This window comes from Phymastichus coffea, unplaced genomic scaffold (genome assembly GCF_024137745.1).
Source record: "Phymastichus coffea isolate CEN01 unplaced genomic scaffold, Cenicafe_Pcof_1.1 PCOF00025, whole genome shotgun sequence".
In the NCBI taxonomy this organism is placed as follows: domain Eukaryota; kingdom Metazoa; phylum Arthropoda; class Insecta; order Hymenoptera; family Eulophidae; genus Phymastichus; species Phymastichus coffea.
In genome coordinates this window covers 3,919,584-3,943,296 of record NW_026706836.1, presented here as the reverse complement: position 1 = coordinate 3,943,296, position 23,713 = coordinate 3,919,584, and the positions used below count along the sequence as shown (strand labels likewise).

Below are 23,713 nucleotides of genomic sequence, written 5' to 3'. Positions count from 1 at the left end.
GCAAAATCAACCTTTGGAATGGGGCTCGGCAAGAAGCATCTCAAGAAAAGGAAGAAGATTTTGAAAAAACGTTCCAAGAAGAGAAAGACTTTAAGTATGAAAAGATTAATCAGTATGACAAAGAAATCCATAACTCCTAGTAATGACTCAAAAATTGTTATTAAAAGTGCTTTAAACGCAGCACGTAAAAATATCAAAAGTGTTGGTGGAAAGAAAAATATAAATTTACCACGAATACTTTCTATCCCAAAAGTAGGAGGTTTTCTACCTGCACTCATTCCGGTTTTCGCAGGTCTCAGCGCTCTTGGATCTTTAGCAGGCGGTGCAGCGGGGGTAGCTCAGGCTGTTAACCGAGCGAGTTCTGCCAAAAAACAATTAGAAGAACAGAAGAGACACAATCAACATGTTGAAGCTTTAGCTATTGGTAAAGGTCTGTATTTGAGACCATATAAACAATGTTTTGCTGTAGCCTTCAATATAACAAGTAAAGTCAAGAAGACTAAAAAAAAAACTTGAAGTAAAACTACCTCATCGTCCTCTAACAGAATGTGATATAAAGAAATATGCTCGCGAATTGCAAATTGCGAACTTTCGCGGTGTTTTTACGAGGAACTCTCTGCCAACGCGTCCACGATTCAACGAGTGCTGTTGTAAATCTTGATGATAGTTTAGGACCTGGTACGCATTGGGTAGCATATCGAAAAAGTGGCAAAAATGTTTATTACTTTGATAGTTTTGGTGATTTAAGACCACCTCTAGATCTTATGAAATATTTCAAAGTTGATCAAATCAAATACAATTATAAAAAATATCAAAATTATAATACTTATACTTGTGGTCATTTATGTTTGAAATTTTTATGTGATTTGCTAGAACATCATGACAATTACCATTTGTATAAATACTGAGAATTGTGAATAAATAATTCAGTTTTGAATGATCACTCAGCATGGTTGAATCATTAACTCTCAGTTTGTCTGGTAAATCATCTATTCTAGAAACATATTATTTTCCACCGATAGAACTGGATAGAGATAAAATTTATGTTCTTGGTTTGGTAGAATTACTTACATTCAATTCGATACCAAATGTTGATGTTGGACACAATAAGTTCAGAGTTGGTGACATTGAAATTGAACTACCAATAGTCAGTTATGAAACTGGTGACATAGATAAATATTTAAAAGGTTACTTGAAGTCAACAGGGATAAAACTTGAAATAAAGCCCAACAACAATACTTTATGCAGTGAAATAACTTGTAATGAACCAATCGATTTTCAATAAAATACCTCTATTGGACGTTTGTTAGGTTTCACCAAACGGTTGTTGCCCGTAGATATAAATAATGTCTCTGACATGCCTGTTGCCATTCTCAAAGTGAACGCGCTACGCGTCGAATGTAACATAACATCTGGAGCATATGTCAATCAAAATAAGAGACATATCAGTCACGAATTCTTTCCAGCTGTACCACCAGGATATAAAATCATTGAAGTTCCTAAACAGATCATATATTTTCCTGTAACTATCAAAGTTATCGATCATTTACAGCTACGTCTAATTGATCAAGATGGAAATTTAATAAACTTTCGTGGTGAAACAATCACAATCCGTTTACACATAAAAAGAGTTTTATGATGGGAATAGTTTATAATCATAAAGTAGGCAACGGCTACATAACAACTCCATCATGCGCTCAGAAAGTCAGTCATCGACGGATAGCCAAAAATCTAACACGTCGCAACATTCAGTTCCTGAAAAATCTCGGTCTGAGCGTCGTCGGAAGCGCCGCAATAAAAAGAAGAAGAAACGTGAAAAATTTGAAAAACTAACTTGTATATTTGTGTGTTGTTGTCATCTCAAAGATGGAAGAAATACTTGGTGTGCAAGCATCTGTCATTTTTGATGAATCCATAGCTCACTATGAAGTTCATGCATATCAACCTTATAATTCACAAATATTCAATAATAGCGATGAAATTTGCATATTGATACAACATCAAGATTTATGTCTTTTACCATCAAAAAGTTCTCTGCATATCGTTGGAAAAATAAGAAAACAAGATGGTATTGTTACTGAAACAAAGTTCGTCAATAATGCTATATGTTACCTATTCGAAGATATCCGATATGAAATTAATGCCATTGAGATAGACAAATGTAAAAATGTTGGACTAACAAGTACGATGAAACGTGTGGTTTCATTGAATCAAAATCAAAGTTGATTTCTGGAGAATGCTGGCTGGCTTGATATTGAAGAAACTAAGAAGATAACTGACAACAATGGTAACTTTGATGTGTCAATACCTCTTTCAATAATTTTAGGATTTGCTGAAGACTATCACAAAATTGTTGTGAATGTAAAGCATGAACTTATTCTTACTCGATCAAGAGATAATTTAAACGCAGTCATGCAAGATACTGTCAAAATTGATAATGTTGATACATATGAACCTCTTAAAATAGAACTCACAAGAATTGAATGGTTAATGCCGTATGTAATTATGTCCGATAGGCGTAAAATACAGTTGTTCAATTTCATTCAGAAAGATGCACCTATTTCTATGAGTTTTTGGTCGTGGGAACTTTATGAGTATCCAGCATTACCACAAACATCAAAACATCTTTGGACTGTAAAAACATCCAATCAATTGGAAAAACCAAGATATATTGTAATAGGTTTTCAAACAAAACGCAAGTCTGATAAAACTAAAAATTCTAGCAGATTTGATCATTGTAATGTAACCAATGTTAATCTTTTTCTGAATTCTCAGCAATATCCATATAGAAATTTGAATCTTGATATAAGTAACAATCAATACTCTCTCTTATATGATATGTATGCTCAATTCCAATTGAACTATTACAATAGAGACTGTATGTTTAATCCACTTTTAGATCGAAAACAATTTATCACACATGCACCGTTAATAGTGATAGATTGTTCAAAGCAAAATGAATCTTTGAAACAAGTTGCTGTCGATGTACGTCTTGAGTTTGAAACCAAAAATGATGTGCCCGCGGAAACAGCTGTATATTGTTTGATTTTACACGATCATATAGTTAAGTATAATCCTATAAGTGGTCATGTAACCAAACTTGTATAACTCGTATAATAGCTATGTATACTTTTTCTGAATACGTAACTCTAATTGAAGAACTTGAGAAAAAAAGCACTTGGATTGAGATATCTTAGCGGATATTTACTTGAATTTGTAAAACCATAAAGTTTTATCAATGTAACAGAATATTGCATAAATAAAACCCAAGTCGAATAAATACTTCAGTCTTTTTCATTCATTTCAACGATGAGCATTGATGTGTTTGGACGCAAACTTGATAGAGCTGACGAATTAAACTTGAAAAATTTACATGAGAATCTGTTAGTCGAACTAAAAAATATTAAAGATACTATATTAAAGTTAAAAGCTGAATTAAAAGAAATGAGTTTATTGATCGATATTCATCTAGAGGAACTTGATATGAAATTTCTAGGGGTATATTCAGACATTAACAAGTTAAAGCAAAGTCAGTTAGCCCCACCATGATGTGCTTGCAGCTTGTATAAAGAAGCTTGGCTCATGAACCACACCTCATTCACTTTTTGTATCTGCACCACGGCTCGTTCGCCTTCTGTAGCAGCACCAGCTCAATCATGGCACAATTTATTGATTTTATTCAAGCTAAGGTATTAGCCAGCTTAAATGCACATATTATTTCTATGTTTGATGGTACAGACCCTACGATTCAAAAAGAGATGGATTCCTTAGAGTATTACTATGACGAAGGTGTAGAATTGATAACAGATGCTTATTATTATGAATATTCGGAGAAAGATTGCAGAAAAATTGAATACTCCATAGCCTTGTTGAAAGCTCTTTGGTATATGAAAGATTACCAGAAGATGATTGGTCATGGAAATGGTTATATTAATGATTTTAAACTAGATGATATTCCAAGTGCTATTCAAAGTAGGTTAGCTACACAAACATTGACGAATATTCGTTATTCAATAAACAAGGTTTTTTTCAAATATGTGGCTAAATGTGTTCAAGCCACGGTATTTAATTTGGTCAAAAAGGCATTTCTAAGGGAAGTAGACATTGTTTTTACAGCTGTGTATGAAGAACAAACTAGCAATCAATCTCCAAAAAAAAATAAAAGTCAAGCTGTTCAAAGTGGAAACTATTTCTCTTTACTCAACTCAAACCTATCAGAAATGGTTTGAAGAAAAAGTACAAGAACCTCTGATGATTATGATGGAAAAATTTGAACGTAACTATCCTTCTTACTCTTTCGAATTTATGACAAATGCAGTTGTCAGCTATTATAAGTAGCGCAGTTTGAGCATCATCAGATCATTCAGTACCAAACATTCAAATAATATGGACCGCTATCCAAACGTGAAGTACTCTCGTCTTCTGCAAATCAACAGTTTGACAACGGAAAGAAAAAAACAAATAATCATGTACATGTATAATATGTGTAAGCATATAATCATCACGCTCAACCTCAATAATTGTTTAGTTGTTTATAATTTATGATAATAAATAGATTTTTTTGTCATGTAAATTATATCTCTGTTTATTTAATAAACCTAACCCCAAAAGTTGATAATAAAAAAACTTTTATAATTACACAGACCTACACTTTCTACTCAATCACAATCAATTAGCATAAAGCAAACATTTTTATTTTGGCATGGAACAAGGGGCATGGGGCATGGGGCATGGGGCATGGGGACGGGGGCATGCACGTCAATAATACAAGAGTCGGTAACTGCCGGCGGGGGGCATGGGATCTGCACGTCGATACAAGACTCGGTAATTGCTGGCGGGGCCCATGGGGTCTGCACGTCGGTACACAGTCGGTCGCAAACGATGCCCGTCAAGCAGGTCGATATACATCGGTCGATAAAGCAGCTCATAGATCGCCAATATGAGGATTTATAACGGAGATCAGAGATAAACAAGAATTAAAAAAATTTTCAGCCTTGAATTATCGTTTGAAGAAAATAGAGAAAACATTTGATTGTATTCATGATTTACGCCATTTGTCAGCTCTTCAAATGTACTTCCACTTGGATCTGTATGTTAATTTACATTAAAGATGGACAATTTCCAATTTCCAACAATTTTGCCCGAGGTGGGTAAAAATACGTGACTGGAAGTGTATATATGTGTGTATATGTGTGTGCGTATGTGTGTATGTATGTACATGGGGTAAATCAGGCGGAATCTTGATTACAACAAACACATCTATATAACAGGTTTGCTCAAAATACGATAAATTTCCTTTCCAAACTAACATTCGTTTGAAAAAGTTTAAACACTGTATTAAAATATGTACGAAGATCTGGAAGATACTTATACATTCATCAGTACGTAATCTATCGTCTAAGCCTACTATGAGAACATATTTTATTTTTCAAATTTTTTAATTTTAGCGTGCGACAGTTTGTTTCAGCTATAACTTTATTATAGAAAATTGAAATTTAGTATGACTTATAACTAACCATCAAAATCCAGTGTTCCGGATCCATCGGCATCTATTTCTTCGATCATTAAGTCAAGTTCATCCGGTGACAATTTGTCATCAAGTTCATGTAAAATGTCACGGAATACATCCGTTGTTATGTATCCATTTCCTTCCTTATCATATAAACGGAAAGCTTCTCTAAGCTCTTGTTGCATTGCTTCAGTATCTTCTTCTACCAGAAATCTAGCTGCAAGCGTACAGAATTCTTCAAATTCCAGCTGCCCTGATCCTTAATTGAAAACTTTAAGTTATTTGTAATTCAAAAATTATGAAACTTTTATATCTATACTATATTTCTGAAAACAAGTTATTATTGTATATGAGTCTCTCAAATTCATAATCTTTCCCTTGAAAGTTTATCTTTCATTATAGAAAAAATAAGTCGTTGTACATCATACTGCTATAAAGTAAAAAATATTTTTTGTAATCTAAATCATCATTCTACTATTGTGATTTAGATTATGACAAAAATAGGTTTTCTATACAATAAAATATATTACTTAAAGTAATCATTTGACTAAAAATTTATATGATATTGAAAATGAATATGATATATATACGGGTTGATTTCCTTACAAAAATGTGATGGAAGCCACGTTGAAGCATATAATTTGTGATCTGAGTGACCCAAATGGAAAAAAAGTCGAGAAGTTTTTATTTGTATTTTCATTTCAGTACTAATCTGATTGATTTTAACAAGCAAATACAACAAAAAAATCTTTAATTCAACGTTCTTAATCGTAATGTAATTTATCATTTATCAGTTTTATCCCTTTATAAAAATGTGATGGATGGCATGGTGTAGCATTTTATTCGTGATCTCGTTGGCTAATATAAAGTCAGGTGATAAACATTTATGTGGAGGCAAATAAGCGTATAGATATGGTTTCAAATAGAAATTTTAGTAATAGAAATTCCTTTTTTCATAATTGATACTATGCAACGAATAAATATCCGTCAAGGTACGCACATGTAATGAGGAGTAACTGCAACGGAAAATAACGAGCGCAAATATGAGAGAGAGACCGACCGAAAATTCGGAAGTGCATCACAGAGAAACATGCTGGCTTCTATTTTTCTTGGCCATTTTTCAGTTTCTCGCCAGAAGGAAACCTCTTTTTTGTAGTACGACCTAGCTCGTTTGTGGTGATGATGCCGACTAGGTGAAGTAGATAGAGTCATGATTCAGTTAGTCAGGATTAGAGAAGTGAGCATAATGGGTGTTCGGTGAGTGACACGTCGTGATTCGCGAGTTATAATTAAAATAAGTGTCGGTGCCATGGGCAACATTTGAATGAAGTGTTCGACGCCATGACACCCGGCTAAACATGTGCCGACAAGAAAACGCGCGATAAAGGAACTACTCCGCGCACGCGCCAGAGAGAGAGAGAGATAGAGTGCGCGCGAAATTGATAGAGAGAGGGAGAGAGAACGTAAAAATTAGAGAGCGCGCGCTGCTAAGGTGTGTTCACAACGGTAAAGTGACACAACCTAAAGTCTGTACGCATAGAGTGACTTAACAGACACAAGGCAGTGACCCGGTATGGGAATGCCTGCGCGTTAGAGCATGCGCATCACAAAAATAAGAACATTACTTTAAATAATTTGAATAATATATGAATACAATAATTACATATAACAATTATACTTATATATATATTTATATATATACATGCATATATTTAAAATGTGTAAATTTAATTAAATTTCAGCAAATTAATACACATATAATTAGGAATATTTAGAGATTGAAATTGAGTAAATAGATTTAATTATTTAGAGCATAAACAGAATGTTGACAAATGTATATATAGAATCTCCTCTCCTGCAAAAGTCGAGATTGTTGCACTAAGTATAGTCAACATCTCTAATGACTTTGATAATCAGTTAAAGGATCGGTCTGCTATTGCGAACGTGAGCGATCACCCTCCCAAGTAATTTGCACTACGTATGGTTATCTGAAGAGGAGGGATCACGGGAGTAGTATCGGCCGATCTGATAGTTGAATGTCGGTTCTCGGAATATACCTGTCGGATGTATCTGACAGATATTAGAAAGAAACCACACTACAGCTCATTTAAAGACGAAACATTTGGTAATATTATTGTAGATGATCAATAACAACGAGGAGGTTGTAGAGGACATGGAGACACTGAACGACGCCGACCAGAACAGCGGTCATAGCGTCGAGAGTACTGACGAAACAGGTACATAAATTTAATAAAAGTTGTACTTTTTGAGATTAGATAAACTATAAGACAGTCTTAGAGAAATAGAGTGCGGATCCGTAATTAGAAATCAAATAGAGAAAATTCCGAATGTTTAGTTGAAAAACTATCTTATAGCACCATCAAGAATAGACGGCGACACAACAACATCTAGTGTCGCCTAGTCAGTACCCGGAGCAGCGTCAGATGAGCAAGCCCCTGAGTTTATGATGCCCATCGCCACCGCTCAGCCTGCTACTGAGAGTAGGAGTAGGCGAAATCATCGCCTGATCGTCCCACACCGACTAACCCTGAGAGCTTCAAGCGCCCCCAGAGACGATGTGAGGGAAGCCAGGAACGATAAAATCCTGGCGACCGTCGAGAGAGTGGCTGAGGTTCAGGCTAGGGCCTGGCCTCAGATCACTGAAGCTCTAAAAGATGCCAGAGCTATAATGGAGGCCTCGCTAGAGTCTAAGAGGCTAGACATTAGAAGACTAGAGGTAGGATCAAACAATAGAGATACCAACATAATTTCGAGCGTTATATCCTCTTCACCGTTACAAAATGTTAGAGACCCCCGTTCTCCATCAATAGAATTTTAGAAGAAAACACCCAAAATCTAGAGAATACCAGAATAACAGAAAACCCAATTAGAGCTAATAGAACCAACATAGAAAGTGCGAATCCTGAGAACGGTCGGAACAGCCTTACGACTGACATTAGCAATCAGCTACATCAGACTTTTGGTGCTCTAGCTAAAACGCTGGAAAGTACAAGCTCTACATCAAAAGCGTCGTTCAAGAGGGATTATACCCTAACTTCTAAGGCTAATATCAACGTATGGTTGGACCGGTTGAACTCAGAATTATTCGCAAAAGAGTTATTAGATATGATAGACCCTAATGTTAGAGCCAAAAGAATTTTTGATATAGACAAGTTAGATAAAAGAAATAGATTAGTTAGAGATATTATCATTAACCATTTAGATGAAAACTATCACAAATTAATCCTAAATATAAATGATCCTATAGAAATAATTACAAAAATTAGAGAGCATCGAAGAATAGAGGCTAACACGGACGACGCAAAAGTGAGGGAAGAGCTGTACAGTATCAAAATAAATAAGAAAGACAAAATTTCTGTGTTCCTAGATAGGTTTGACTCAATCATAAGAGAATATGAGTTATGTGATACAGCTATTCCTCTCACTGATGCTGAGAAAACGTCCGTCTTTATGAAGGCCGTAAAGGATACATACCCACGAATTAGAGAAATGGAGATTATGACTAAAAATAGCAAAAATAGAGGAATGACCTTAGAGGAAATGAAAAACTTTGTTCGACAGTTAGAGGCTGACATTAGAGGAACCAACGCAAGCGGAGCTTCAGGAGTGTCTGCAAGCGTGGCAAGAACTGGGTCGGTCGGTGCTGGTTCCGGTGGGACCAACAAGTGTTTTAGATGTGATAAACATAATGTGGATCACATCTCTGACACTTGCCCACTGGTCCAGTTCGGGCTGTGGTTCTGCTACGTTTGCAGAGACTTCGTCCACCACACGGGCAGGACGTGTCCGCGCCAGAACCAAGCAAGTGGATCTAGAGGGAACGGGTATGATATTGGTGATAAAAATATAAATAATAAAGGATTAAAAGGAAGAGGGTCACATAGAGGTTCTAGAGGAAACTTTAATAGAGAAATCAATAAAAAAAGTAGAGGCAATAACATTAATTTTAGAGGGCAGAATAGGGATTGAGTGGGAAACCGGGGAGCAAGTAGATATTTCTATCCCAGCGGAGACAAAAACAAAAAGAAGTTGGTAAATGCAGCAGTCGCTCAAACTGAAGGTAAGAGCACAATTAATAATCAATGTAATAAAATAACCTTTCTATTAGACTCTGGAGCGACAGAGCATATTACCAACAATGCATTCGTCCTACAAAATTTTAAAAGAAGTTCAGGAACTTGTATTAGAAGCGCAAATAAAAATAGGTCGGCCGATATAGAGATAGACGGTAGAGGCGATCTATATATAAAAGATTTAAATAACAAAGACCACATCATTAGATTAACCAACGTTATAGCTGCCTCAAACATATCTGAAAATTTAATGTAACTTAGGAAATTTGCAGATGCCGGCTTCGGTATTTACTTAGATGACAAAACCTTAAAAATCTTTGATAAAAACGATGGTTCTATATTCTTAACCGGTTATTATGCAAAACCAAATTGGCTGATTGAATTAGAAGTTACAAATAAAACTGAGAATCCAGATAACCAAACGTACAGTAAATACGTCTGTACAACGCGAATGATTACTCTAGACGACCTCACCAATCAACGGTCAGACGTGAAAATAGAAAAAGATAAAGAATTTATGAATTTAGAAATTGGGAGGGAGCCAGAGTCGAGCGAATTAATACCTAAGTTCAGTCAATATAGAGATTTTGAGAATTATACATTAGACGACCTGAAAAACGATAAACCGATGGATGATTTATTTACATCATTCGAATTAGAGAAAAGATACTCAGAAGAGTTAGATGAAGGGATGTTATGGCATGTTCGACTAGGATATCCTTCCTATGATTATCTGTTAAAACTACAAAAGATAAATAAAGAACTTAGCAATGTGAAATTTAATGAGAATATTAAAAACTGTGAAGTATGCATAATATCCAAAATGAGTAAACAGCCTTTTAAAGAAATAAGAACCAGAGCTGATCATCCACTTCAACTAACTCACTCCGATATAATAGGTCTATTTAAAACAATTACACATCCTGGTCGAAAGAGAAATATAATAGTTTTCGTAGATGATTTCTCAAAATTTCCCAAAACGTATGCCATAGTAAACAAATCTGAAGCAAGAGAATGCTTAGAAAATTATTTAAATACCATGAGAAATCTTATTGGAAAGAATCATAGAGCTTGCTATATAAGAGCTGATAATGCTAGAGAATTCACAGGAGGTAAATTTCGAGAGGTCATGAAACTAGAGTCGAACTTTTCGAATCCGTACACACCACCTCATAATGGTACTGCTGAACTTTTCAACAGAACCATACTAGAAAAATTAAGACCTCTTATGATAGATTCGGGTTTACCTAAATCGTTATGGAACATAGCTTTGGAAGTATCCGTAGATGTGTACAATAAAACCCCAAACTCGTCCATAGACTTTAAAACACCTCTAAATATGATATCCCCTAATAAAAAAAGCCAGCTAGAGAAAATTAGACGCTTTGGATTCATAGCATATGCCAAGAAACCATTGTCAGAAACCAAATTATCAGAAAAGGCTATAAAGGCAATTTTAGTGGGACAAACGAGTAATGGATATGTCTTATGGCATCCACAATCTAGAAAATTAATTCTAACCAAACATGTTAAATTTAGAGAAAAGCTAACTTACAAAAACATTGATAAAAATGACGAAATAACTAAAGAATATAATAAATATTCGAGTTCTACTTCCGAAGAATACCAGAATGATACACTAGAGACAACTATAGATGTATTCGATACAGATAGTTCTGAAAAATTAGATAAATTAACCGAATTAGAGCCTACTGAAAATAATACAAAGAAAATCAAAATTAGTAAAAGAAAATCAGAAAATAATAAAGAAACAGAGAGCCAATCTAGAGTACAACCTAAGCGCGTTAGTAAAATAAAACGAGATTATAAAGCGATGGCTGAAGGAAAGGCTAACTTGGTAGATAATAGTTTCGCGTTCTTGACCTAATGTAACGAAATTGAAGTGTTAGGAGAAGACGAAAAAGATTTTTGTTTAATGGCCAACTTAAATTCAGATCCAACTAATTATAGAGAGGCAATGGAAACTGAGGATAAATTAAGCTGGTTGAAGGCAATAGACGATGAATTAGAGTCGATGCGCGAAAACAATGTCTGGAGTATAGTAAATAGATCTACGGTAACTTTAAAAGGAAATAGAGCTAATATTATAGATAGCAGTGGGTACTTAAAAGAAAAGTAGATTCGGATGGAAAAATAACTTTTAAAGCTATACTAGTAGTTAGAGGATTTAAAGACACTAATGAATATGAACTTAGAGAAACTTATGCACCTGTGTCGAGACTAGCTATAATTCGAGCTGCGTTTGCTATAATTAATAAATTAGATCTCGAAGTTTATCAATTAGACGTGAAAACCGCTTTTCTAAACGGTGAACTAGATGAAGAATTATATATTGAAATACCTGATGGAGTGAAAGTAGATAAACAATCGAAAGTAAATTAAGTTTGTAAACTGCATAAAGCAATATACGGTCTAAAAATAAGCCCTAAGAAATGGAATCAAAGGTTTACAGTAGAGGTAGAAAAATTAGGTTTACAAAGGGATATTAATGAACCCTGTCTGTTTACCTACAGGAAAAATGGTAATATGGTACTATTGATCTTATATGTAGACGATATATTATTAGCAGGTAATGATTTAGAGAAAATAAATGCAATTAAAAATCACTTAAGTTTAGTATTCAAAATGAAAGAATTAGGAGAACCCAAAGAATACTTAAGTATTCAAATAACTAGAGATAGAAAAATCAAAGAAATATCACTAAGTTAAAATAAATATATAGAAAAGATTTTAGAGAGATTCGATATGAATGAAAGTAAACCACAAAATACTCCTATTATAACCAGACAAGTTAAAACCAGAAATAACAAAAATTTAGAGAAACCGGAAAAATCTAGAAAACAGGAATTTCCTTATAGAGAAGCAATTGGCTGTTTAATGTATCTTGCAAATGTCACAAGACCTGACATTTCATTTGCTGTGAATTTACTAGCCAGAAAACAATCTAATCCTACCGTTGAAGATTGGATAGATGTTAAAAGAGTCTTAAGGTATCTTAGAGGAACTTCTAATCTGGGTTTAACGTATAGAGGCAATGTCGAAAACTTGGAAATATTTACAGACGTGAGACAATTTAGACTCATTCTCAACAAGTGGAATGATTGCTCGCTTATTTGGAGATTCTGTTATGTGGAGGAGCCACAAACAAAGTGTAGTAAATCTTTCGACTTGTCATGCAGAATACTATGCGATGAGCGAAGCTTGTCAGGAAATGATTTCTTTAGATGAAGCACTTAGAGATATATTAGGAAAAACAATGTATCCTATAATTATTAGATGTGATAACAAATCCTCTATTAGCTGGACATAAAAAGAAGGTAATCATAAACTAAAGAACTTCGAAGATCAAATTGATGATATCGTTATTAATTTAGAGAATAGAGAGAAAACAGGAGTTCAAAATAAATTATCTAAAGTGCATGGAGATTATATTAAGCAATGTGTTACTGAGGGAAAAGTTAAATTAATATGGGTATCCTCAAAGAAAAACTTAGCAGACATATTTACAAAGCCTCTTCCTTTTGACTTATACAGAATACTTAGAGATAATATACTTAATATATAAATTGTGTATGCAATTTTTTGTTTGAATTGATTTGCAGAAACAGGTACCAGTGAGCAAAAGTGATTGACTCATGCTTTCGAGTCATGCATACGCTCACAAGGGAGGGAGTGTTGATTTGCTTGTGTGCGTGCGCATGCACTCAGCGACATCTGCTGTGCCTCTCTATGAGCCTTTTTAGCTGAGCGCGGCATTCCGCTTCCAGCAACTTGAGAAGTACGTTGCCTCGAGTACAAAAAAAAACCTCTCCTTTGATTTTAGTTTATAAATAAATATCTTTGAGTTTAATACATAACTATTGTGTTTGCCAGTTTTATTAAAACACCTTATCCAACATTTCAGGAATAATTTTTTTGAGCAATTGCTTCTTTTGTAATCCTTTCACATAAATATTTCTACAATTATGTAAATAACTACGAATAGTATAATTAAAAAAATTATATGGTAAAATACCATTTCTCCATAATATACCTATAAAATTGATTATATTAAATATTTCAAATAAAATCAATGTTAATTAACGATAATAAAAATAAATACCATGATGATGTAATTCCAACCACTTATTAACACTTTGATATTCAATAGGCAGTTTGAGCCAATGATATGGCGGTTTAAAAAGTAGTACTGTAGGTGAAGTATTAGAACATACTGGTAAATAGGAAAACTCCTTACAAATAAAAATATTATTAGGACTCTGAAAGCCTTGAATATCTAAAATATAGTCCATCTTAGAGTATAAATCCAATTATTCTCTATGATATGAGAGCTGAATCGTATCTCAAAGCAATAATGACTATATTTTTATTCTGAAGATCTATATATAAACCCTTTAATACTAAATTAATAAGTTAGATGGTGCTACAGTCGCTTCACCCCCACTCTTTCGTTTGAGCTATTCCTTCCATATACTGCATACAGCGCATTCACTTTATAAGCAGCGCCCTCAGTTTGCTGGCAGCGCCCTCACTTAACCTTTAAAACCGCTTTGGCCTAGCAAAAGAGCGCAGTCTCTCGATACAGCCTGCGAGCTAAGCCTTACCTTACTCCATTTGCAAGTATTTCCTCAGTAGTTAGTTGAATCCTTATTGATTTGTTTAATAAATCAATATTAATTATCAACTAAGAATAAGTTCATTTTAGAGCTGTTCACTACCTTTTCCATCCTTTCATCATAATAATCCTTTATACAACTATAGACAAGTGACTCTGAAGACAATAAAAACTAGATAACTAACAACATGACTTCTATCGCCTATTTTGAAGAAACGATTAAAAATTTGTGAAAAGCTTATAATCATTAGGACGATTTAGATATAGACGATTGTATTAGATGGAGAAATCTAAAAATTAATGCTATAGTTTCAATTAATGAATTTATGAAACGATCTGATTTAAGTAGAGCAATTCGACAACTGTATCAAACTTGTGCTTGTAATTTGAATTCTATTGAAGTCAATTTAAGTAAAACTATAAAACTTGGTGGAAGTATACATCCATTAACAGCTATTCAGGATGAAATTCCAGGAGATGGAGTTGTTTGGAGACCAATTCATTCAGCCTTTGAAAATCGAAATAGTACAGTCTGTATAGTTAATCAACATCATTTAGATATAAAAACATTTCTAGTTGCCGTAAATAAACTTTTACAAATTAAAATACCTCAATTTCTTGCTATCCATAATAACTTAAAAATAAATACAGAAATGGCATCACAATTTATCATAAATAAAAATCAAGAAGAAGATATTCAAATAAAGTATTTCAATACAGAAAATGTTTGCATTTATAAGACTACTGATCTTGATAGATGGTTTCAACATAGCGTTAAAGATATTATACTTAAACAAATCGAAGAATTTCAAGAAAGAGACTCAGACTGGTCGTTAAAAACTATTGTTGGTCTCACTATTAATATAAATAAGTATAATCCATTTAAACCATGCTCATATATACCATTACCGTCAACCACAGATAATAAAAGAGCCTGTGTTAATGTTAAAAATGAAGACAATGAATATTTTAAATGGGCTATACTTTCATGCCTTCATCTAGTTAAAAGAAATCCAAACAGAGTAATTAAGTACAAGCCCTATGAGAATGAACTGAATTTTGATGGTATATGCTTTCCTGTAAAAATAAAAAGTATACCTAAATTTGAAAAGTTGAATAATATAAGTGTAAATTTATATATACTAAAAAAATATGGATCGAAATATGAAGTCTCACCGTGCTATATAACGAAATTAAAACAAACTAAACATATGAACTTACTCTTAATACAAAACGAATATATTGATGAAAATGATACTAATAGACCACGAATATCAATAGATGATGAAAAATTCAAATTAGAAACTCACTACGTATGGATCAAAACTTTATCTGCTCTCCTTCGTAGATAAGTTACTCAACATACTGAAAAAATTTATCTTTGCGAACGTTGCCTTCATTATTTTACTAACGAGGAAAATTTGAAATCTCATGAAGTTGACTGTTCCAAAATAAATAAGTGTCGGATTAATTTACCTGACGATGCTACTTTAGAATTTAAAAATTTTAAGTATAAAGAGGAAGTTCCATTTATTATATACGCTGTTAAAACCTATAGAAGATCCGACTAGAAATCTTAATGTTAAGAGACATAGTTTCCAAGAACATGAAGCCTATAGCATTGGATTAAATGTAAAATGCCGTTATGATGACAGAAAGTCGATATATAAGTCATATAGAAAAAAATTAAATGAAGACGAATCACCAGCATTATGGTTTATAAAGCAATTGAAGTCCCTAGTGATTGAGTTAGAAAAGATATGTAATAATGCAATAAAAATGGATTTATCATTTATTAATGAACAAGCATTCAAAACGGCAAGAAGATGTGATATTTGCAACCGATATTTTCAAGATAACCAAAAACGAGTTCGAGATTATTGTCATTTAACAGGAAAATTTAGAGGTGCAGCTCACAATCATTGCAATTTAAATTATAAAAATATTGCTTTCATACCAGTCGTATTTCATAACTTTACAGGCTATGACTCACATTTTATTATAACAGAAATTGCTACCAACTCAGAATTTGAAGGAAAGATCTCTGTTCTCGCTGAAAACAAGGAGCGATATATATCCTTCACAAAAGAAGTTGCAAACAGTCGAATTAGCTTTCGTTTCATTGATTCCTTTCGATTTATGCCTACATCTCTAGATAAATTAGCATATTATTTACCTCAGCTAGATATTGTACATAGAGAATTTCAGAAAGATAATTACACTTTAGAACAGATTAATTTAGTCAAAAGAAAAGGAGTTTTCCCATATGAGTACATCCAAAATTTCAATAGACTAACTAAGACAGAGTTACCATCTATTGAAAAATTTCATAGTTAATTGACAGATAGTAATATTCCTACTGAAGAATATAAACATGCCCAAAACGTATGGAATATTTTCGGTAGTATTTGGAAGAAATTAGGATTTAGGAATGTATTCTGATCTCTATCTGAAAATTGATGTACTTTTACTAGCTGATATTTTTGAAAATTTTCGATCAACCTGTAAGAATGCATATGATCTCGATCCTACTCATTATTACACTACCCCTGGATTAACATGGGACGCAATGTTAAAATGTACAAATATGAAGCTTGATCTATTAACAGATATAGATATGGTTTTATTCATTCACAAAGATATTCGTGGAGGTATTAGTCAATGTTGCAATAGATTTTCAAAAGCAAACAATAAATATATGGGTGAAGAATTCAATAAGGATGAGCCAAACAAATTTTTAATGTATTATGACGTAAACAACCTTTATGGTTGGGCTATGACTCAATCACTACCATTTGAGGGCTTCAAATGGGTTTCAAATGTGGATATGTAAAATTTTTTCAATATCTCTGATGATAGCGACGTAGGCTATATTTTAGAAGTAGATCTAGAGTATCCACAAGAGCTGCATGAAGATCATAAAGACCTACCTCTTTTTCCTGAACATACTAAACTACCCGGATCAAAACAGAAAAAACTTTTGACAACGCTTTATGATAAAGAACGATACGTTATTCATTATAGAGCGTTAAAACAAGCTCTCAAATATGGACTAAAACTCAAAAAGATATATAGAGCGCTAGAATTCAAACAAAAACAATGGCTGAAACCATATTTTAATTTAAATACTGAAAAAGGAAAGCAAGCTAAAAATGAGTTTGAAAAATTATTTTACAAGCTTATGATTAATGCAGTATATGGAAAAACGATGGAAGACGAAAGAAAACGAAAAGATGTCAAACTGATCAATCAATGGGGTGGTAGATATGGCGCTGAAGCTCGAATTGCCCAACCAAATTTCCATAGTAGTTCCATCTTTCATGAAAATTTAGCTACTATTCAATTATCCTGGACAACTATCAGTATTAAAAAACCTATATACATCGGTCTATGTGTATTAGGTCTTTCAAAAACATTAGTCTATGAATTTCATTATGGTTACATGAAGCAACGAATTGGTGAAAAATGTAAATTACTTTATACTGATACTGACAGCCTCATTTATGAAATTCAAGATGTCGATATGTACTCGTATGAGATCATGAAAGTAGACATTGATAAATTTGACACATCGGATTATCCTGCTGATAATCAATTTGGAATGCCTCTAGCTAACAAAAAAGTTCTTGGTGTTATGAAGGATGAGTGCAATGCTGCTATTATGAGGGAGTACATTGAGTTACGAAGTAAACTATACAGTATCGAAATAATAAATAAGGATCCCTTGAAAAAGGCAAAAGGAGTGAAAAAACATACAGTAAAAAATACAATAACTATCTAAGATTATCGAAAATGTTTAAACGAAATGGAAATTATTAAACGTACTCAATGTAATATTCGATCTAAATTATATCAAGTAATAACAGAGAGAGAGGAAAAGACGGCACTAAGCCCTCATGATGACAAAAGTTGTATTTTTGATAATAATCCGGACACACTTCCATGGGGGCATTATAAAACTCTCGAAATTGCTGAAATGAAAGAAAGAGTTGAACAGCTACGAAGAAAGAGGTATAGAGAAGAAGACGAAGTGATAGAACAAAATAGTAATATGAAAAGATCCAGAATTGAAGAAAATCATTCTAGAGGGCAGCACTAGCGAAAGAATTCTACTCCTTCGACAGTTCCTAGATGGCGCTGATGGCTAGTAATGGAGAGGGAGAAACAATGGATACCCGAGTCTACAGAGTGGGAGAATGGTTTTAGATGAAGAATCATGAGAGAGGGGAGACTGAAAGAGAGGGAAGTGGCGACGGCGGCTTGAGCTATGAAAGTTAAAAGTAAGCTTGGTATGGGTGTTGATATGAAGAAAGGTAGTAAGAAACGAGGTAGAGCATTTAAAAATCGCCAAGCATGAAAGAAATGTAGAAAAATCAAAAAGCCGTCAGTTACATTGAATAAAATTATTAAGACGGTCTCGACAAGTAGTGTGCCTAACAATCGAGCTCTTGTAGTTATTCGTTCGGCTATAAAAGGAGCCAAAGAAGCTGTGAAAAAGGCAGGCGGTAGAAGTAAAATAAATATACCGCGTATTTTACTTATTCCCAGTAAAGTTGGTGGAGCGCTTCCTTTTTTAATTCCATTATTTGCTGCTTTAAGCGCCACTGGAGCTCTAGCTGGAGGAGCTGCTTCAATAGCAAAAGCCGTTAACAGTGCTAAGTCTGCTCAAAATTAATTGAAAGAAGCTCATAAACATAATAAAACTATGGAAGCTATTGCTATTGGTAAAGGACATTATTTGAAACCATATCGTAAAGGTTATCGTCTTCATCTGAAACCATATTAAAGTGGAAAAGGTTTAAAGCAAAAGCTCAAAGTAACTTTACTTAATCGAGCACTGACAGATCATGATATAAGAAAATATGCTAAAATACTAAAAATTTCAAATTTTCGAGGTGTTTTCATGCGTAATGCTCTGCCAGTCGATAGATCGCGATATAAAGAGACAGCTATTGTAAATTTAGATGATAAACATGAACCAGGTACTTATTGGGTGGCATACAAAAAGAAAGATGATGAGGTTATGTATTTTGATAGTTTTGGTAATCTACAACCGCCTATAGATCTATTGCTTTATCTCAAAGTTAAAAGAATCATGTATAATTATATTAGATATCAAGATTTTAATTCATATAATTGCGGCCATCTTTGTCTCAAATTTCTTTTAAACAAACTATAGAAAAGACGACTAGTATATAAAATACTCATTCAAAGAATGACTATCACTTGACATGAATCTGTCATGGAGAATACACTAATATTGAGTCTCTCGGGAACATCATCCGTACTCGAAACATATTATTTTCCACCGATCGAATTGATACCAAACAAAAAATACGTTCTTGGTCTAGTTGAGCTATTAACATTTAATTCAATACCAAACATTGACGTTGCTTATAATAAGTTTTACATTGAAGGTCAAGAAGCTATCACTTTACCGACTGGTAGCTACGAAATAGAAGATATTGAAAGCTTTCTCAAAGAAGCATTAGCATATAAAGGTATATCGTTTAACCTGAAACCAAATAATACTACTTTACGTAGTGTCATTCAGTGTAGTCAAAAAATACATTTTGAACCAGAAGATTCTATTGGATCAATTTTAGGCTTAATTAGACGTACGCTCGTTGAAAACGAAACACATAGTTCTGACTTACCCGTCACTATTCTCAAAGTCAACGCTTTACGTGTATAGTGTAATATTACTACAGGCTCTTACATAAACGATCGCAAAGTACATACTATATATGAATTTTTCCCAGCAGTCTCACCTGGATATAAGATTATAGAAGTTCCCTCTCAAGTCATTTACCTTTTAGTCGCTGTGAGGAGCATTGATCATTTTCAAATTCGTATAGTTGATCAAGACGGAAACCTAGTTAACTTTCGAGGAGAAGTCATTACAGTGCGAGTACATATAAAGACCATATCTTAGTAATGGGTATCATTTACAATATAAAGACCGGTCGAGGCTCTATTAAGAGACAAAAATGTCAATCAACAGCCAGTCAACAGTGAGCTATCAGACCGCTCACACCTCAGAACAGTCAATTCCTAAAAAGCTTGAGACTGAAAGTCGTCGAAAATCGTGGAACAAAATATTGTGCATATTAGTGTGCTGTATAAAACAACAGTTAGTGTTTGTGTGTTGTCACACTTTTCCGATTTAAGGGAGGCACAGCGTAATCAAACATTACCACCCTTCTCACTGGGCACCAACAGGTTGGCATAGCCCACTGTCTTTCACTTCTTCGCTTTCAAACATTTTGGAGATCCGGAAGTCAAGTTTGCTGCGACATCCCTGACGCACACAGCGAGTCGGAACCTTTTTCATCTAAGGCGGCGACCTCCTCGAGAGGAGTACCGATCTTTTCAAGGTTCAACGCTCAAGGAGAGCGGAACTGAAGGCTTGACCCTCGGTTTGGGCGCGACGGGACTCTAGTTGCCCCAACGTCTACTGCGTCGGAAGCACGCCGCCAAGCACGAGGCCAACCCAAATTGGGATGTCGGAAGAGAAACTCAGCTAGGACAGCCAGAGGAAATTCCTAAGACGATCAACCAACTAAGACTCCCCTCCTGGGCTCGCGTTCGAAAAACATCCCACCCTGCGTACCTGTATTAAGGGATTTCTCCCACGACTCACAGGTCCATCGCTTCGACGTATCTAGGCACATCTTCCCATTGCGTTTCGGTCATCCCCGCTCACGCTGGTGGGTATCCGTCATTCGAAAGGTTGTTTTTAAGCCGTTTGTCCCAAAGTCGGATTTCGCTTTCTAAAAGAATGGTATTATGACTTGGCTGATACTGATATTTGCTCTTTCAATTTGGTTTTTGACTTGTTATGTCAGGGCGGGGTTTCGTCTAGCCGACAAGGCGATTCCCCAGGCAGTTTTCAGTATCTTTGCCGGTCATGCTACGCATTCGGTTCAAAACTCCGTCGTTGGGTCAAACGTGGCAAATTGCGTTCGAATATTCAAGCTTCAGAATTTAGTTCTGAAGTTGATGTTCAAAAATTATCGTTCAAACTTTCAAGCTTTATAAGCTTGTCTGCGTTCAAAGTTTCAAAAATTAGGTTATTGTGGGAGTTTTTGTCCTTTGGTCAGGGACCTTGTAAGAGGCGGCGTCTTTCTACCATAGTTCGTGACTATTTTTCTGCGCTTTCTCTTTGTTATAGGTGCTCCCTCTCTGGGCTCTATGACTTTTCTAGCAAAGTCTTCAAAGGCTTTGTAGATTTTCCTGCTAGATACTAGGGCCGTTTCCGGGCAAGGCCATGTATAACCCTCCTTTTCAACAGCCTCTATTAATGGCTTCCTTAGTTCCCTTATATCTTCGCAGTTAAAGAGAATATGACTTTCGCTTTTTATTTCCCCACAGTTACACAATTGGTCTTCGCATAGTCCTCTTTTGTGGAGGTATGACTTAAAAGCGCCATGTCCAGTCATAAACTGGGTTGTGTAGTAATTGGGATTTAGCCACCTCTTCGTTAATCTATCCTTGATTATTAGGAAGTAGCAGTACGTTCTCCTGCCATTTGTGGCTGACTGCCATCTCTCCTGCATACCCTTTCGATTTCATCGTTGATGAGTTGTATGGCTTTCGAGATTTTTAGTCTGCCCGATCGAAGTTCTTCGGATTTAATTTGGATGCCGTGCATTTTAATCGATTTCCCTTTCCTGACGCAGTACTTTGCAACTCTCGCGTCGAGCTCTAGAGCTATTGGTCGAGAGGCTGCTAGCACATGCGCCGCTTCATGAGAGATCGATTTGTAGGCTTTGAGTGTTCTGCAAAGAACTGATCGCTGCAATCTTTCTAAAGCAGATTGTTGTTTGATGTTAGTTCTTTGCCACCAGCCCGCAGCGGCATATGTAACTTTCGATAGTAGGAAGCCATTATATATCTTTTTCATGGAATTGAATTTTAAGCCCCAGTTCGCTTTTGCTATTTTACTTAGCTTGAAGTAGGTGTTATTATAGTCTTGAACTACGTTTCGAATATGTTCTTCCAATCGGAAGCCCTTCGAGATCGTGATTCCTAGGTACTTGACTGATTTGTGCGTTCTAATGTTGTCTTTCCCAATTTTGACTGTAGGGTTCCTATTCTCGCTTAGCTGGCCTTTAAGCCATATTAGTGCTGACTTTTCCACTGCCAACTTCATTTTGTCAGACTTGCACCAGTTCACCATTATATTAATGATTTCTTGGGCTTGTCTTTCAAAATCAATGCGTGTCTTCGCCTTAATGATAGGAAGCACATCGTCTGCGTAGGCTAGTACTTCGTATCCTGCATCCCTGATTGCCCGAAGTGGTTTGTCAAAGATGACATTCCAGCCAACCGAACCAAATACTGAACCCTGTGGGCACCCCTTCGTCACTGTTTTCAGTGTTTCTTCGAAGTGAGCATATATGCCCACCTCTCGATCACTGAAGTAGCTCTGGAGGAGCTTGTAGATGTTCTTCGGGCAATTTCTTTCTTTCAATTGGGAAAGCAGGCTTGGCCACCATAAGGCGTCGAATGCTCCTGAGATGTCCAGTGGAATAGCGGCTACGTACTTGGTCGACGGATCAGATTCTGCCTCTTCTACTATTTCATGTAGTCTTCTAATGGCGTCCTCTGTAGATCTATTTGCCTTAAAGCCAAATTGATCTTCCGAAGACCAGTCCGAGCTATTAAGAATGTTGGATATTCTTTGAATCACAAGCCTCTCGAGTGTCTTTCCCGCTATAGGGAGTAGACATACATGTCTATATGATTTAATCTCGTTCTCGGGTTTTTCAACCCCTTTGAGTAACGTGATTAGCATTCCACTTTTCCATCTTCTGGGGAACACTCCGCATTTTAAGCAGGCGTTGAAAAGTCGCGTCAGTTTCTGGTGTAATGGTATTGCGTTAACAAGCATTTCGGACTCTATTTTATCTTTGCCTGGTGATTTCCCTGCCTTGTTCGCTCTAAGGGCCATTTCGACTTCCCTTGTTAGGAAAGGCATTACGTCGCCGGTTGTTGGAACCTCCCGCATATATCTGCGAATTTCTGCATGTGCATCGTTTTCGCAGCTTGGGTCGTCATCAGGCATTAATCCTTCTAGTAGAGCCATGCTTGTTTCTTTCCAGTCTTTTGTAACTGAACCATTACGGTTAACCGTGCACATTGCTTTTGAGATTCTGACTTTGTTGGATGCTTGTTTGTATGGATACGTTCTTTTCGCAAGCGTTCTTTTCGCTTTCAATAGTGCAGAAGTCTCGCCAGCTATTGCTTTTGGCTCTTTTAATAGCCGTTGCATATTGGGAATTCATTTGACTCAATTTTCCAAGTGATCTCTGGAGGGTTTTCCTTTGTTTTATATTCGGTCCTTCCTTGTTTTTCAGAGCAGCGATTTTTTGTTGTCTTTGTATCGCTCGCTTCTTACTTCGCAAATCAGGATTCCACCAGGGTTGAGAGCGCGTTCTTCTCATTTTTGATGGAATAGAGTCCTTTGCT

The 23,713-nt window shown here is 35.2% G+C and overlaps 1 protein-coding gene across 3 annotated transcripts in view; it reads right to left on the bottom strand.

The window, feature by feature from the left end:
• LOC131675566 (troponin C-like) overlaps positions 1–23,713 on the bottom strand; it is a 667,249-nt gene that overhangs the window by 30,453 nt on the left and 613,083 nt on the right. For all 3 annotated transcript variants that reach the window (XM_058954585.1, XM_058954584.1, XM_058954586.1), the window contains exon 4: positions 5,517–5,768. In XM_058954585.1, the coding sequence (XP_058810568.1) occupies positions 5,517–5,768 (252 nt within the window). The remainder of the gene's footprint in view (positions 1–5,516; positions 5,769–23,713) is intronic.